General features: G+C 41.1%; 1 protein-coding gene across 1 annotated transcript; it reads right to left on the bottom strand.

The window, feature by feature from the left end:
* Positions 1-2307: 2307 nt before the first annotated feature.
* Positions 2308-8565, bottom strand: C3AR1 (complement C3a receptor 1). The gene is made up of 2 exons (XM_007967489.3): positions 8437-8565; positions 2308-4185 (listed from the first exon to the last, which is right to left on the bottom strand). The coding sequence occupies exon 2, from the start codon at positions 4173-4175 to the stop codon at positions 2733-2735; it is 1443 nt and encodes a 480-aa protein (XP_007965680.2). The 5' UTR covers positions 4176-4185; positions 8437-8565; the 3' UTR covers positions 2308-2732.
* Between the last annotated feature and the right edge of the window lie 9964 nt (positions 8566-18529).

Genomic DNA, 18529 nt, shown 5'->3' with positions numbered 1-18529 from the left:
AACCTGGGAGGTAGAGCTTGCAGTGAGCTGAGATCTGGCCACTGCACTCCAGCCTGGGTGACAGAGTGAGACTCCGTCTCAAAAAAAAAAAGACATTGGCTGGCACAGTGGCTCACGTCTGTAATCCCAACACTTTGGGAGGTTGAGGCGGGTGGATCACGAGGTCAGCTGTTCGAGACCAGCCTGGCCAACGTGGTGAAACCTCATCTCTACTATAAAGACGCCTAATTTTTTTTTTGTAAAAACTAAAAATTTTAGTTTTACAATCAGGCACCTGTAATCCCAGCTACTCGGGAGGCTGAGGGAGGAGAATCGCTTGAACCCGAGAGCTGGAGGTTGCAGTGAGCTGAGATCGTGCCAAGCGCGCCACTGCACTCTAGCCTGGGCTACAGAGTGAGACTCCGTCTCAAAAAAAAAGAAAAGATATTATACTTCGGACAGGAGTTGTGTTTCCATCTGGGACAGGTACTCACCAGGTTTTCATCAGAAATGAGGGAATTCTAATTGTAGGAATTTCTTCAGAATACATTTCCAGAGTAAATGGAAAAGGAAAGGAGTCCAGAAATACTGATTACTCATTGTACATTAAATCTTTATGACTGTGTCAAGATTATTTACCTTGATAATCCTATATAGTAACCCCAGGAGTTTAGGTCTTATTCCCAGGGTCTTATGGAATGTAGTGGGGTTTCTGGAAGCCTGGCTAATTGCTATTATAGCAAGTCTATAGTCACTCACTAGGAGATTTATTTGCTGCATATTTAGAGACTGTGATATATTCTGAATGTGAAACACAAGGATTCATGAATCTCTGAGCCTTGCAAGGAACCATGAGAAAAGCACTTATTCATATAAAATACACAAGCAAATTAATATATAAGCTGGAAAGGTAGCACCGCAAATTTTATGTCAGACATTCTTCAACTGAGAGAATTCCTAGTGATTTGTAATATTTCTGCATATACTTTATAAAATTTTTCGTTTTTATAAAAAAAAATTTAATCTTCACCTCAACCATTGAACAAATAGTGTCTCGCAAGTCTAAAACATATCTCATTTTCTATTTTGAGAATACATCATTGTATTCGGTTTAGATGAAGCAATGTTGTGATACAAGCAAGCCTGAAATTTCAGACGTTTAACACAAACATTTACATACACAGAAAAATGAGAAGGTGGTAGGGAGTTAGATAATTTTGTTTTAAATGGAAGAGGGACAGAAGGAAAGCTATACAAATGGTTGGAGTGTATAGACAAAGTAGAAGAAAAATATGCGGTCATGAATGAATTAAAATATGGTTATTAATGAATATTGGGATGCTGGATTAACAAATTAAAAATATGGGGTGCTTGGATAAACATTTTCGTCTTTCACAACAAGAAGTCATTTTATCATGTCTCCAGAAAAGAGCAGCATAAGCACATGATTTGGAAACAACATGATAATTATCAAAGGAAACATCTAAAATTGTGCAAGTGTTATCTCTGGGAAATGAGAGTGGGAGGAGGGAACTTTTGGGTACGGTAAAGTAGGAGACCTCATATTTCATTATATACCTTATTAAATTCATTTAAAACTATGTGCATGTATTACTTTGGCAAAGAAAAAATTTTTTAAAACCCAGAAGACGTATTTAGTAATTTTGGCATGAAAGTTGCCTGTCGTTATGTTTTAAAATGTGATGGCAAGCCTGGTAGGGTACTCAGTTGCAGAGAGAAGAAGAATTGCTGCTCCATCCTCCACCCTCTTTCTCCTTCCACTTGAAATGGGTTTCTTAGAAAGTATTATTTTGGAGCAAGAGGAAAGGAGTAACTAGAATCTTGTGAAATTAGAGGTTGCTTGAGGCACAAAGTCTGATGTGGAAGATTTGGAGGCAGGGGAGTAATAAGGAAATTAAGGAGCTTAAGAAGAGGAGTGGAAGATAAGTACCCAACCGGTAGGCAGATAGAATAAACAGAACTCCCCAAACCACAGCTTTTGTAACATTTCATGAGTCAGTTTTTAGATGTATTAGTAGTCTGTTTTCACGCAATAGATGCTTATTTAGTTGTAATAGTGGAAACTATATGTAATAGTGGAAATTTCTATGTCCTGTACCTAGGGGTGTTCCCAGTGACAGGCATCATTGCATAATTCTGTGCTCCAGACTCAGTCTCATGGCTTCTTGTCGTCAGAGGCATTTTCTTTCTGCACCTTCTTTTCATTTAAAACCATCAACACCATACGACAACAAAGCAGTAGAATATATGATCATCTTTCACTCACGTAGGAGAAGAAGAAGTGGTTTTAAATGGAATCTGGAAGACTTAGACAAATGCTAAGGAAAAATTTAATGAGGGAAACATCAACAAACATTTAACATCAAACATTTAAAAACAGAGTAAATTCTCTTATGTCACCCAGCTTGCTTTAGGATAGAAATAGAACTAATTTTTACAATGATTTTTACATTTTGCATTAATCAGAAACGAGAGAGTTTGTTCAATGCACTTGCTGGGTCCTAACCCCTAGAGATTCCAATTCAGCAAGCCTGGGATGGGGCTTGAGAATCTGCATTTCTAACAAGTTTCTAGGTGATGCTGATGCCAGTAGTCTGTGTACACTTTGAGAACCGTTGGATTGATTCTTTGACAGTTTTTGAGGTCCCCTGGTCACCATATCACTTCATCCTTTTAGAAACGTTCACTGTGTGATTACCTAAGAGCCCCTGCTTGTCGGCTACCCCACATTTTCACACAGTTGTACTAATACTATTTCTCTCTGAAAAGACATTGTTTGAGGAACAGTGGGTAGAATGTGTGAGCTCCTCACTGAAGGCTGCCTCCAGAATGCTCTGAATGGACTGCCTTGCTTTCTTCCTAAAATCTTTCCCCAGGAGGGCATAAAGGAAGGGATTAAAGCAACTATTGGCAGATGCTAGAGCAGTGAATACATGATCCCAGGACATCAGAGTTTTCCCCAAGGGAGTTTCTGGGTCAGTAAACAATGACAGGACTCCAGAAATGTGGTATGGAGCCCAGCACACAAGAAAGACGGTCACTACCACCACTGCCACTCGAAAGGTTTTGCCCTGAGACTTGGCAAAGCGGCCCCTTTGCATTCGGAGGACAATGAAGCTGTAACAGGCTATCATGATAACAGAGGGCAGCAGGAAACCCATCACTAGCCTCGTGATCGTTATTGCCACGAGGGGTGTTGACACTTGATTGTCATATGTGAATTGGCCTAAACTGTAATAATCCTGGAAATCTTGTAGCTCATACTCGTATAAGGAATTGCTAGCAGCACTAGGGAACAGCTTTAAATGAGTAGAGAGAAAAGCATCAGAGTTATCCAGTGGGCTAGTTTTGTGACCTTCAATAGGAAACCCACTGGGGATTTCAGGTGAGGCCACACCGGCAGGTTTAAATACATTAGAATACGGACTGTGACTAGCAGAGTCCTTAGGGAGTGAATCCGTAGAAGGTCTTTGAAACGTTTGAGGTTGGAAGACAGTGGTGACTGTCCAAGGGTGATCATTTGCTTGGAAAGAGGAAGGATCTAACCTATCATTCATTTCTCCAGGCAGCTGAACGATGTTTTCAAGAGACCTGTTTTCTAGTGGATTTCCATAAAAGTCTAGATAATCTAATGAGCCGGAGAGATCAAATTTGTAGCCACATTTACTATGGTTGTCTGTAGTGAAGATTTCCCGGTACACAAACACGGGGATGCACATCACAAAAGCCACCACCCAGATACATCCACAGATAGTGCAGGCCGTCCCTACATTGCGATGATTCTGACACCAGATTGGCTTGAATACCACAAGACAGCGGTCCAGGGTAATGGCAGTAAGTAGGAAGACACTGGCAAACATGTTGAGGACAATGATGGAGGGGATGAGCTTGCATAGGAACCTGCCGTAGGGCCACTGTCCCTGGAGAGCCAAGTGAGCCAGCGAGAAGGGCAAGGAGAGGCAGCAGAGAAGGTCCGCCAAGGTGAGGTGGAGGAACCAGACTGTGTTCACCGTACGCTGCATCTTCAGGCCGGCCACCCACAGCACCAGCCCATTGCCTGGCAATCCCAGTAAAAAAGTAAGGCTGAGAATGACCATGGAGAGAATTACTGGGGACCCATTCCACGGCTGTGAGAGTAGGTCAGTTGAATTGGTCTCAGCAGACAAAGGCGCCATTGCTAAACTTCTGCAAAAAGATGAAAAAAATGTTAAAATGAATGGTATGTTTTTGAAAATGCATACATATTCTTAGGATTTTAATCTTCCCACATAAAGATGTGGGATCATGAAATCAGAAGGTCCTCACGCTGTTTTAGTTTGCCTTCCTTCACCTCACACTGGACCACACAAAAGCATTCTCTGATAGACAATTTTCTTTCTTTCTTTCTTTCTTTCTTTCTTTCTTTCTTTCTTTCTTTCTTTCTTTCTTTCTTTCTTTCTTTCTCTCTCTCTCTCTCTCTCTCTCTCTCTCTCTCTCTCTCTCTCTCTCTCTTTCTTTCTTTCTTTCTTTCTTTCTTTTTTTCAGACAGAGTCTTCCTCTGTTGCCTAGGCTGGAGTGCAATGGATCCATCTCAGCTCACTGTAAGCTCCGCCTCCCAGGTTCAAGCGATTCTCCTGCCTCAGTCTCCCGAGTAGCTGGGATTACAGGCTTGCACCACCACGCTCAGCTAATTTTTTTTCTATTTTTAGTAAAGACATGGTTTCACCATGTTGGCCAGGCTGGTCTCGAACTCCCGACCTCGTGATCCGTCCTCCTCGGTCTCCCAAAGTGCTGGGATTACAGACATGAGCCACCACGCCCAGCCGGCCACCAACTTCTTAATCCTTTGTAATGTATCTTCTGCTTCCATAATTCTGCTAAAATTACTTCTAAAAACCACATCCGAAAGTTTGTTTCTCAGCCACTTTCCACAATATGTGTCATTATATACAGTGACTTCTTAACACTCTCTTCTCTTGGCCTCTGTGATATTACATTACCCTAATTCTGAACATGCTCGTAAATGTACCGTTTTATAGCTTTCCTGAACAATTCACTATTCCAACTTAATGTCATTTTTTTTTTTTTTTTTTTGAGACGGAGCCTCGCTCTGTCGCCCAGGCTGGAGTGCAGTGGCCGGATCTCAGCTCACTGCAAGCTCCGCCTCCCGGGTTTATGCCATTCTCCAGCCTCAGCCTCCCGAGTAGCTGGGACTACAGGCGCCCGCCACCTCGCCCGGCTAGTGTTTTGTATTTTTTAGTAGAGACGGGGTTTCACCGTGTTAGTCAGGATGGTCTCGATCTCCTGACCTCGTGATCCACCCGTCTCGGCTTCCCAAAGTGCTGGGATTACAGGCTTGAGCCACCGCGCCCGGCCTCTTAATGCCATTTTCTATTCCATGGCTAATGCTGTTTACTTCTATCTAGAATTATGCCATTCACCAAGTCTTCAGCTTCTTAATTTGTGTGTGTGTGTGTGTGTGTGTGCATGCATGTTTGAACCTTTTTTCATATTCTATATGCGATGACACATTTTATCTTGTATAATAATTATAATGACTGTCTAATCTATTATTCTGGATTTAAACTTTATGATGGTAAAAAGGAGTCGTATTCATAAATTCTTGTTTCACATAATTTAACACAATGCCTTATGAGACACCAAGGTTAAAGATTATGTGGACAGGCTGGGTACAGTGACTCACGCCTGTAGTCCCAGCACTTTGGGGGGCCGTGGGGAGCAGATCGCTTGGGGCCAGGAGTTTGCGACCAGCCTGGCCAACGTGGCAAAATCCCATCTCTACCAAAGATACAAAAATTAACTGGGTGTGGTAGCTCACATTTGTAATCCCAGCTACTTGGGAGGCTGAGGCACGAGAATCTCTTGAACTGGAGAGGCGGAGGTTGCAGTGAACAGAGATTGCACCATTGCACTCCAGTCTGCATGACAAAGCGACTCTGTCTCAAAAAAAAAAAAGAAAAAGAAAAAAGAAATTACTTGAATAGATGGATGCCCATTTTAGGGGTTGACTTTTTTTTTTCTTTTACAATTACATCTAAAATTCTAATTTGTATCCATTTAATCCTTACCCAGGCCTCTTCCTTAATTCCCGTGCTGTCCCTTTTAACTTTCTTTTTGTTAAATTCCTGATTTTTACTGGATAAAATAACATTTTACATTTATTTTTATAGAGGTTCAAAATATTTTTGTGACTTGAAAGTACTTCTGCTGAGTCAACCAAATATTGTTAGAGGGCCTCATATGATTAGCAGAAGTTAAAATAGCAAGTCAACAAAACAATAAAAAAGAAGACATGGGCTGGGCACAGTGGCTCACGCCTGTAATCCCAGCACTTTGGGAGGCCGAGGCGGGCAGATCACCTGAGGTCAGGAGTTTGAGACCAGCCTGTCCAACGTGGAGAAACCCTGTCTCTACTAAAAATACAAAATTAGCCAGCACGGGGGCCCATGCCTGTAATCCCAGCTACTCAGGAGGCTGAGGCAGGAGAATCGCTTGAACCGGGGAGGCAGAGGTTGTGGTGAACTGAGATCATGCCATTGCACTCCAGCCTGGGCAACAAAAGCGAAACTCCGTCCCCCTCCCGCCCCCCCCTCCGACCAAAAAAAGAAGAAATTATTCTCATTCCCCTTTCCATAGCCTTGTCTACTCAGATATTTAAATCCTATCAGGGTACCCCCCTAAAATATTGAGAGAAGGATAGAGTCATAGGATGCTTGGACCGAAAGAAAACTTGGTAATCATCTTTTCTCTCCTCATTTTGTTGTTGTTTGTTTGTAGAGATAGGGTCTTGCTATGTTGCCCAGGCTGCTCTCAAACACCTGGACTCAAGCAATCCTCCCACTTTGGCCTCACAGTGTGCTGGGGTTACAGACGTGAGCCACTGTGCCCAGCCTATGTTTTCTCTGCTTTTATTTCTCAAGACAGTGAAACTCAGCAAATTAGATTACTATTATATAATCATTACTAGGGAGATTCTTGGATTTCAGGTCCAATGACTGTTAGGCCAATGCTGTTTTTAATACCACAAAAAATCACATTAAAAAAAAAGATATATGGTATTGCTAATAAAGGGGAAGCTGCCGAGAAATGCATGAATTGAAGTAGCAGGGACTGCAAACAGCAAACTTTCAATAAAAATAAATAGAGTTATCTGTCATGAGCTATATGTTAAATATTGCATATTATCTGTTTTGAAATGAAAGTATGAGTCAAGGATTAAAAGTCCTTCAGAACAATGCCGGGTGCGGTGGCTCACGCCTGTAATCCCAGCACTTTGGGAGGCTGAGGCGGGCAGATCACCTGAGGTCAGGAGTTCAAGACCAACCTGGCCAACACGGTGGAACCCCGTCTCTACTAAAAATATATATAAAAAAATAAACTGGGTGTGGTAGCACGTGCCTATAATCCCAGTTACTCAGGAGGCTGAGACAGGAGAATCGCTTGAACCTGGGAGGCAGAGGTTGCAGTGAGCTGAGATTGTGCTACTGTACTCCAGCCTGGGCAACAGAGTAAGACTGTCTCAAAAAAAAAAAAAAAAGTCCTGCAGAACAAGATTATTTTTTACATTTCTTCAAGTTAATTTGGCTAAAAAGTACCATACCTTTATGTTTAAGATTAGTAGAGGATTTAAAAAGTTATTACTAAGTTGACCAGCAGTAATTTTTTTTTTTTTTTTTTTTGAGACGGAGTCTTGCTCTGTAGCCCGGACTGGAGTGCAGTGGCCGGATCTCAGCTCACTGCAAGCTCCGCCTCCCGGGTTTACGCCATTCTCCTGCCTCAGCCTCCGGAGTAGCTGGGACTACAGGCGCCCGCCACCTCGCCCGGCTAGTTTTTTGTATTTTTAGTAGAGACGGGGTTTCACCGTGTTAGCCAGGATGGTCTCGATCTCCTGACCTCGTGATCTGCCCGTCTCGGCCTCCCAAAGTGCTGGGATTACAGGCTTGAGCCACCGCGCCCGGCCGACCAGCAGTAATTTAAAGGTAATTAATATCCTGAAACTAAAATTCCACTATGATAGAGAAAGAAAAGTGGACCCCAGAATCAAATTGTAGTAATAGGATAACAGAGTCAGTAGCAATAAGGACAAAATAATTAAAAAAAGAGAAAGAGGAAATGGAAAGGAAAGAAAGTATAATCAATGATTTGAAAAACAAATTAATGGGGACAGCTGGAATCAAAGTTCAGGGTGAAATACATAGCCAATTCAAAGAGAGGAAAGAAATTACATAAAAATTCACTATTAATTCCACTATGAAAATATTAAAAGCAAAGACAAATGGAATGTGGAATATTTAGAAAAGGGAAGTTGGACATAGAGATAAGACAAAAGAATTGAAAGTCGGAGAAGAAATAGGGGAAATAGAAGATAATGACCCTCAAAATCATTGCCTATAATGAGCAAAACAAGCTAAGCACAAGTCATCAGGTGGATCTTACCAAAAAACTGAGACAGTAGCTGAAGGCTTCAGCACCTGGATGTCCCCACGAGTCTGTCTGGTCCCCACACTTAACCACAGTGAAGTCATGAAGTATGGCAAGAAAATTTGCTGAGCTTTCTCTTCTTCTTTCCTCTCTCTGTTTCTGGCAATAAATTAAGCCTCATGCTCTAGACCACTATCTGACCTCACAGGAAGGGTTTCAAAGTGAGTCATTTCTAAATGACTTAGAAAGGCGAAGCAGGAAAACAGAAGTAGGAGGCTATAATCCTGAGACATTTCTGCAGCACACAGAGAACGGTTAGAGAGAGGGTGCTTCTGTACATAGGGTTCAACTTCATAGGTTTTGTTTAGAAATGCAAAAAAAAATGACTCTATGAGATGTGAGGGTTGGGGTGGGGAGTGGTTGGGGAGGAATGACCTGAATAAACTCATTTAATTAATCTCAAATAACATATCCTAAATGCTTGATATATGTGAAAAATGGTGCCATGCCAAAATCAGGATGAATTAAGCTCTGTTCTAATCTCCAGAGATCCACAATCAAGTGGGAATTTGTACCCATACATATACACACAAAACTGTAATATAACCTACACTATAATAATAGAAGTAACAATAGAAGTAAAATAATAGAACACTCTAGGCAAGGGTATATATAACCCAGGGCAATCTAGGAGAGTCTTAAGATAGAAATAAGATGTGGGCAAGTCCTTAAGTACTTGTAGGAATTCTAGAGACAGAAAAAGGTGTAAAGCTGCTTAGGCCATAAGTGGAGCCTAGTCAAGGTCAGATAGGTGGGAGAGGGCAGGGAAGTGGCAGAGGGAAAGTAGGTGGGGAGGTAGGTGGGACAGCTTAGTGGTCACTGGAGAACAGGCTGGAGTCGAGGTGGTGTTTCATCAGGAAGGAGTACAGAAGACTGAAGATATTCCTGCTTAATGAATACTATGCTGTAAATAATTCTTATATTATTATTTTAGATATATGCGTATAAAATAAAGTTTATTTGGGTCAAATGTATTTGAACACTGTTGTCTGTGATATAGGCTTCAGTCTATATTAATCAACTTGTCCAGACCATAATATCTGCTCCTCTTCTTGTTTGCAGTCAAGTCACCACGGAATATTTTTGAGGCAGAAAGACCAAAAGAAAAATGCCAAGAGTTGAGTAGTATTTATTAGTTTATTTCCATTGTCATCATCTAATTACAAAAATAGAACATACTTTGTTCTAGAAGAGATAAATTGAAATAATACAGAAGTGTAACGGGTAAAAAAATGAAATATTTTCTTTTCAATTCCACTGCCCGAAGTAACTATTTTTAATAGGTTAGTGTTCATTCTTCCTGAGATTTTTTTTTCTGAATATAGCACACATTTTGTTGTTTGAGACAGTGCCTCACTCTGTTGCCCAGGCTGGAATGCAGTGGCATGATCTTGGCTCACTGCAACCTCTGCCTCCTAGGTTCAAGGAATTCTCCCACCTTATCCTCGTTCGTGGGACTACAGGCACGCACCACCACAACCGGCTAATTTTTGTATTTTTTTGGTAGAGACGGGGTTTCGCCATATTGGGCAGGCGGGTCTTGAACTCCTGACCTCAGGTGATCCACCTGCCTCAGCCACCCAAAATGCTGTGATTACCGGCATGAGCTACTGCGCTCGGCCTAACACATATTTTTTTAAAAGGTAGTTTTGAACACAAATGGGATGGTAATTTATGTGTGATTTTATGTCTTGCTTTTTTACTTAACAATATATCAAAACACATTTCTATGTTAGTACATATAATTCTATTGATTGTTTTGGATTTTCTTTCCTCCAATATTTGAAAATATTGAATAATATAGGTATTCAGAAAGCGTATAAAAGATAGGATTACCATATATGTACATATATATCCAATTAAAATATACTTTATAAAAGCAGTTAATTCCCCGTGGTAAAAATTAAATATGAGAAGATTAAAGTAAAAACTAAAATTTCCTAAACACCTAGCTATCCTTTTTCCACTTTCCAGATGTAATCTCTCTCATAAATACTCACATTCTACTACGCGTATTATTTTGTTCTGTTTTTTCCACTTATCTTTTTATATCAGGACATCTTGCCCAAATCATTTTTTTTTTTTCCCCTGAGACAGAGTTTCGCTCTTCTCGCCCAAGCTGGAGTGCGAGGGTGCGATCTCGGCTCACTGCAACTTCTGCCTGCTGGGTTCAATCGATCCTTCTGCCTCAGTCTCCCAAGTAGCTGGGATTACAGGTGCCTGCAACCACGCCTGGCTCATTTTTTGTATTTTTAGTAGAGACAGGGTTTCACCATGTTGACCAAGCTGGTCTCCTGACCTCGTGATCCACCCGCCTTGGCCTCCCAAAGTGCTGGGATTACAGGCGTGAGCTACGCGGTTGGCCCTGAATTATACTTTTTAAATTGCTCCATATTATTTCATTTAATCAATTATTTTTCATTGAATATTGTTTTTATCCAATTTTAAATGATTAAAACAAAACTCAATGAGCACTGTTGTATTTATACGTATTTCTGTAGAAAAGAGTTTTAGAATTGGAATTGCTAAATCTAAGAGCATACCCATTTAAAATTTTGAAAGATACAGAATTTTCCACTAAAGAGACTTCACCAATCGTCACACTAAGTTCAGTACCATAAACATATAGTCTGCTCTTGCTACTGACGCAGTGTGTTGCGCTGGGGAAGATGGAGGAGGACTGAGAGATGTATATAACTGTAATACAGTAGGGGCTGCTAGGAGGGCATACGAAATACACCCTGGGAATACGAAACCGTAAGAGACTAATTCTCACGGAAGCAAACCCACGATGATGCACTGAAGAGGTAGCACTGGGGCCATAAGGATGGCTAGAAATTTGTCAGGCAATAGTACTGTAAACTAATACCTTGTCTGTCTCTCTCCCCTACCGTGAATTTCTTGTCTGTCTCCAGTGACTGCTACCTTGCCTGGTATAACAGGTCTGTGGCACCAATAAGTGAATGAATGTTTGTTTGAAAAGGATGTTGACATCTGAATATAATTCAAAGAATTAACTTGAGTCCTTAAAGTTGTTTCTGGCATGAATTCAATTTTACTAATTTCTCTCTCTCTAAAGATTACACAGCAATGTGGCTGGGCGTGGTGGCTCACGCCTGTAATCCCAGCACTTTGGGAGGCCGAGGCGGGCGGATCACCTGAGGTTAGGGGCTCGAGACCAGCCTGGCCAACATGATGAAACCCCGTCTCTACTAAAAATACAAAAATTTAGCTGGACATGGTGGTGGGCACCTGCAATCCCAGTTACTCGGGAGGTTGAGGTAGGAGAATCGCTTGAATCTGGGAGGTGGAGGTTGCAGTGAGCCAAGGTTGCACCACTGCATTAGCAGCCTGGGCAACAAGGGTGAAACTATGTCTCAAAAAAAAAAAAAAAAAAAAAAAGATTATACAGCAATTTAAACTGGTTCAAGAGCTCACAGCTGTGTTCTTTGGATTTTCAGGAAGGAAATTACTAAAAACATGTTGTGAATATTGCTCCTGTTTCTGAATGACTTCTCTCTCTTCTTATAAAGTACTGGTTGTTTTGTGGTGTATTGTGGAAAGCTCTGAGGAATTTATGTGATTCACTTCTGTTTTGTTCTGTTCTGAATATCTAAATATAAATTTCTAAAAGCAGAGATCAGATGCTTTGGAGAAAAGAAAATTTGAATATATATTGCAAAGGCAGCCATATTAAAACCTTTTACCAGTCACTGACTAATTCTACACTGTCATTGATGGAGATCTGTATTAAAGCTTGTTTGGCCAAAATAAAAAGTTTAGAATCACAGAATCTCTAGCCTGTTTTCTCTGAGAAAGTTAAATACACGATAAAGTTACTGTCCTTAAAGACTTCAATAAAAATGATTAAATCCATTATTAGATAATTTGTAGTAACCTATGCTCTAGATTACATGTAACTAAGTGCCAAAAACTGTGGATGACCAGACAAATGCAATGGCTGGTCAGCAAAGGGAAAGATGGATTGATGGTGGCTGGAATTAGCTGGAAAATTTTTATGGAAGAAAAGTTTCATGAGGTGGATAGAGCACTAGACCAGGAATGTGGAGACGGGCATTTGACTTTCACTTTTGTGATAACTACTCGACCTTGGGCTAGATACCTGCCCTAGAAATTTGTCGTTGTTGTTTTCTTAGGTGGAAAATTAAAGGTTGGATTAAATGATCTTTCAGGTTTCTTTTACATCTAACAATCTATAATTCTCTCATTTGAGCAGGGAGATTGAAGCTGAGAGGGCATTTTGAGGGAAAAGCATGAGCACATATTAAGGGGGAGGTGAGCCCAACACAAATAAATAGCACAGGTACATGGCTTTGGTGGGAGTAAAAAGAGTATTCTGAGGACTAAGGGAGGGCAGGTAGAAAGCCTGGGTTTAAGTCTCAACTCTGCCACTTACTAATTGTGTTGCTGAAAAGAAGTTTCTCAAACTCTATATTCCCGTTTTCTTATCTGCAAAACAGGGGCTGTGTCAGATGTCATCTATCAATACTCAAGCCGTCCCTACCCTTTTTCCTTATCATCTCTCTATTTGAAACCTATGGACTATGTCTCCTCGACCTTCTCTCCAGCTGGGTTCTGAATAGGATCTTTCAGAAGGACATGTTGATGTGTCAATGGAAAGTAAGGAGAAAGGGGAACTATTGCCTTTAATTTCATAACTTGGTTGTGCACAGAGATTGCGAATCTATTTTAAAAGTAAAAGAAAGTGGTCATTCATGCCTGTAACCCCAGCACTTTGGGAGACCAAGGCAGGCAGATTGCCTGAGCCCAGGAGTTCAAGACAAGCCTGGGTAATATGGCAAAAACCCCCTCTACTAAAAATACAAAAATCAGCTGGGCATGGTGGTGCACACCTGTACTCCCAGCTACTTGAGAGGCTGAGGCGGGAGGATGGCTTGAGCCTGGGAGGTTGAGGCTGCAGGGAGCTACAATAGTGCCACTGCACTCCAACTCAGGCAACGGAGAACCTGTCTCAAAAACCAAATAAAAATAAAAATAAATACACAAGTAAAAGAACAAACACTATAAAATAGAATAAACATTAAAATTGTTAAAACAAAAGTAACATGGGAGAAAGGGATATCATTTAGCTCCTGATTTCTGCAATGGAGGGGGCAGGTGTGGCAGTAGTGGCTTCTGGCAACTGGAGACTCCAGCAGGATTACTGGTTCTGGCAGCAGCAGCAGCAGCAGCAGCAGGCCTGTGAGTTTAGATTCTTGTTCAGTGGCAGCAAGAACTCCCATCCTTAAAAGCAAGTGCATGCTTGCCTATTCTAGGTAACATCCTTTTCCATTTTTTCTCTTCCAAATGTAGGAAAGCATCCTTCTGCAGTAATTGATACACCGCTAATATCTTCTCACTTTTTATTCCTCTATGTCTTTTGACACTTCTGTAGCCAAGTCTTCTTTTTCTTTCTTTTCTTTTCTTTTTTTTTTTTTTTTTTTTGAGAGAGGGTCTTGCTCTGTTGCCCAGGCTGGAGTCCAGTGGCTTGATTGTAGTTCACTGCAGCCTTGAACTCCTGAGTTCAAGCAATCCTCCTGCCTCAGCCTCCTGAGTGACTGGGACTACAGGCATGCCCCACCACATCCAGCTATTTTTAAAAGTTGTTTTGCAGAGATGGGGTCTTACTATGTTGCCCAGACTGGTCTTGAACTCCTGGCCCCAACTCCCAAAATGCTATGATTACAGGCATGAACCACCATGCCTAGCCCAAGTCCTTGTCTCATATATCCCTTTCGAAGTACCTACAATGGTTTTAGATTTCCTGGTGGAAAATGACTAATTCAGGCAATATTCTCTACCTACTCTATAGGATTGTCAGGAGTATATTAATAGACACGCAAAGCTCTTAAAACAGTGCCAGCATATAAGGAGCTTAACAAATATTAGCCATTATTATGTCAAAAAACTAATGTGAATTCCAGTTGCCTATTAGATCAAAATTATTTTCCATCTTAGACAAGTGGCAAATGATTTACATAATGTTCCCTTCCCAGTGTGAAATCATACCCTTTTTGTCAAGTCGAATTCTAACCTATGGCCTTCAAAGAGGTAGATTAGATGTACTCTTTTCCCCCTAGAGTATAACTGCCTAATTATCCACAAAGTTATGGTAAAGCCAAGTAGGAACACAAATTGAAGAAAAAAGTTGCCCAGAAATTAAAATAATTCAGTTAAAAAGTAATTAAAACAAAATAAAAAACTGTTAACTCTACCATAATAACAAATACCTGTGTCTGGATTTTGAAAGAAATCAGCCAAATTTGGCGTGATAAGCCAGACAAATCTGAGTAATTTAAAGAAAATCTAACAAACTTTGCTTATTCTATGGATTTATTGGTTTTTGACTTTATATTATAGAGTGTATCTAGAATAGCCAGGTAGGAGAGGCTGAAGGGGAAGCAAACTGAATGTAAGTACATGTTTCATTAACACCCTTTGTGACTTTAGTTCCATAAAGCCAAAAGTAAACAAGGAGGTAAGGGAGGAAACCACCCTTCATATTGTCTTACACCCAATTTCTGCCTCCAAAGAAAGAAGAAGTAAAAACTACAAGGCAGAAATGAAATTCACAAGCAGACAGCCCAGCACCACACCCTGGGCCTGGTAGATAAAGACTGACCCCTGACTAATCGGTTATGTTATCTATAGATTACAGACATTGCATAGAAAAGCACTGTGAAAATCCCTGTCCTGTTCTGTTCCATTCTAATTACTGGTGCGTGCAGCCCCCAGTCACGTACCCCTTGCTCGCTTAATCGATCACAACCCTCTTGCACAGACCCCCTTAGAGTTGTGAGCCCTTAAAAAGGACAGGAATTGCTCACTCGGGTAGCTTGGTTGTTGGAGACATGAGTCTTGCCGAAGCTCCTGGCTGAATAAAGCCCTTCCTTCTTTAACTTGGTGTCTGAGGGGTCTTGTCTGCAGCTTGTCCTGCTACATTTCTTGGTTCCCTGACCGGGAAGTGAGGTGATTAATGGACAGTTAAGGCAGCCCCTTAGGCAGCTTAGGCCTGCCCTGTGGAGCATCCGTGCGGGGGACTCCTGCCAGCTTGAGTGATGCGGATCCTGAGAGTGAGCCCAGGTAGGCAATTGCCCCACCCCAGTGGAACGCCTCGCCAGAGCAGCACGTGGCAGGCCCCCATGGAGGATCAACATAGTGGCTGAACACCTGGAAGGAACTGGCACTTGGAGTCTGGACATCTGAAACTTGGTAAGACTAGTCTTTGGAACTTGCCCACTCCATTTGGGTGGAAGTGTGGCCTGATCACCCATGGCGTGCCTTTATGGGCACTTTGGTGGACTGGTCTTGGGAACTTGCCTACTCCATTTGAGTAGAAGCATGGCCTGATCACCCACGGCATGCCTGTACTGGCACTTTGGTTTTTGTTTTTGACTTGGATTATTTGATACTTTGGTTTTGGTTTTGACCTGGCTTGGATTTCTTGATACTCTGATTTTGGTTTTGATTCTGGTTTTGTGTAAACTGTAAAAGTGTGTGTGTGCCCTTTTCACCTGTTCTTTGTTTTGTGGTGTGCATGTGGTGTGAGCGTCGTGTTTCGTCTCAAAGAAGCATGGGTCAGGCACAAAGTAAGCCCACTCCACTAGGAACCATGTTGAAAAATTTCAAGAAAGGATTTAAGGGAGATTATGGATTACTATGACACCAGGAAAATTTAAAACTGTGTAAGATAGACTGGCCAGCATTAGAGGTGAGTTGGCCATCAGAAGGAAGGGTGGATAGGTCCCTTGTTTCAAAGGTATGGCACAAGGTAACCTGTAAGCCAGGGCACCCAGACCAGTTCCCGTACATAGACACTTGGTTACAGCAGGTTTTAGACACCTCCCCCTCCGCCCCCCACAGTTGTTGAGAGAACAGCAGCATAAGCAGCTGGCAGAGGCAAGGAAAGACCAGCAGAGAGAGAAAGAGGAAGAGACAGAGAGACAAAGAGGGAGTTAAGGAAAGAGAGACAGAAAGAAAGAGGCAGAGAGAGAAAAAGAGACAGAGGCAAAAGGAAAGTCAAAGAGAAAAAGAGACAGAAAATAAAAGAGGAAAAGAAAGAAAAAAAGAAAGACAGAGATATACAAGTAGTTAAGAAAAAAAACAGTGTAGTCTATTGCTTTAAAAGCCAAGGTAAATTTAAAACATATAATTGATAATTGAAGGTATTCTTCATAACCCTATAACACTCCAATACCACTTTGTTGTCAGTGTAAACAAGCGTGTCCCAAAAGCACTGAGGCCTTCCTATCAAAAATTCTTAACCCAGTAACCTGCAGATGGCCCAAATGCATTTAATCTGTAGTGGCAACCATTTTGCTAACAGAAAAAAGTAAAAAAAAAAAAAAAACCTTTTAGAGGAAACCTCATTGTGAGCGCACCTCACCAGTTCAGAAGTATCCTAAGGAAAAAAAAAAAAAGGATGATTTAACACTAACCACTGAAAATTCCCTTAACCCAGCAGGTTTCCTAACAGGGGATCTAAATCTTAATTACCATACAAAGGTCCGACCAGACCTAGGAGGAACTCCCTTCAAGATGGTTCCTTCCAGGTAACTGAAGTAAGAAAAAAAAAAAAAAAAGCCATCTACATCAATTCTTAGTTAATTTGGACAAAACAAGGTCTTATTAATAGCAAAGGATAATTAAAATCCCAAACTTTTACAAGGTTTTCAACAAAAGTAAAGTTTACTCAAAGTTAACAGTGTAACATGTATTACAGTAACATTTAATCTTGTGGCCTTAGACAGTCTAGTCCACAGACATAAAATAAGTTTGCTTTGGAAAAGAATAGTTTTCATCTTCGGAAAAAAAAAAGGCGGAAAAAAAGGGAGGCAGAATTTATGTAAAAAGTTCTTATATGGTAAATTCTTGTCCTGAAACAACAGGTTGTTTAAAGAAAGAAATGTTTGTAATAAGTCAAAAAGTTGAGGCAAGTCGAAGAATTGTCTGCGAAAGTCATGCAAGAGAAAAATGTTAAGAAAAAAGAATTTATACAAGAAATATTGTATAATTTAAAAGTAACTAGGCCCCTGAATGTAAAACTTTTGGGGAAAAAAAAAAAAGTGTATGTGCAAAGGTATATACCTTTGGTAAAAGGATTCTAAGGAGGCATAAGAATGTAAATTTTAACCTACATTAAAAGGTTAAAAAGAAGTTTGTTTTGAAGATTTGAGCAAGTTTTAAAATGTAAATTATATATATATAAAAACTTCTGTGTGTAAACATATTAGCTAAAGTTAAAGGGGTATCATCAATTTAAAGCTTGAAATCAAATAGCTGCAGGATTTGAGTCAATATTTTGGTGGGTGACAGTTAATAAAAATGTAAATTGGATAAACTACATCTATTACAACCAACAGCAACGAGCTTTTCATGAGTTAAAAGAAAAAGTCACGCTGGCCCCAGCCCTGGGGCTACCTGGCCTGAAAAAACCCTTTAACACTGTGTGTCAGAAAGAGAAAAAATAGCAGTTGGAGTTTTAAGCCAGACTGTGGGGCCCTGGCCGAAGCTGGTGGCCCATCTCTCAAAACAACTAGACGGGGTTTCCAAAGGCTGGCCCCCATGTCTAATGGCCCTGGCAGCAATGGCCCTGTTAGTGCAAGAAGCAGATAAACTAACTCTTGGGCAAAACCTGAATATAAAGGCCCCCCCATGCTGTGGTAACTTTAATGACTACCGAAGGACATCATTGGTTAACAAATGCTAGATTAACCAAGTACCAAAGCTTGCTATGTGAAAATCCCCGCATAACCATTGAAGTTTGCAACATCCTAAAGCCCGCCACCTTGCTCCTGGGATCAGAGAGCCCAGTTGAACATAACCATGTAGAGGTGTTGGACTTATTTATTCTAGCAGGCCCAACCTCTGAGACCATCCTTGAACATCGGTAGACTGTGAGCGGTACGTGGACGGGAGCAGCTTCGCCAACCCCTGCAAAGTGACTCTGAAGAAGGCGACAAACCCTGCTCCAGTCACCCCGGAAGCTGACTGGTCCACACATGGCCGAAGCATGAGAAAAGTCATT

The sequence above is a fragment of the Chlorocebus sabaeus genome, chromosome 11 (assembly GCF_047675955.1).
Source record: "Chlorocebus sabaeus isolate Y175 chromosome 11, mChlSab1.0.hap1, whole genome shotgun sequence".
Taxonomy (NCBI): domain Eukaryota; kingdom Metazoa; phylum Chordata; class Mammalia; order Primates; family Cercopithecidae; genus Chlorocebus; species Chlorocebus sabaeus.
Note: the sequence above shows the minus strand (reverse complement) of the source record. Positions and strands in the feature narration are given on the sequence as shown.

Coding starts and splice junctions, on each gene's coding strand:
- C3AR1 (XM_007967489.3), bottom strand. CDS start 4,175: ATGGCGCCTTTGTCTGCTGAGACCAATTCAACTGACCTACTCTCACAG.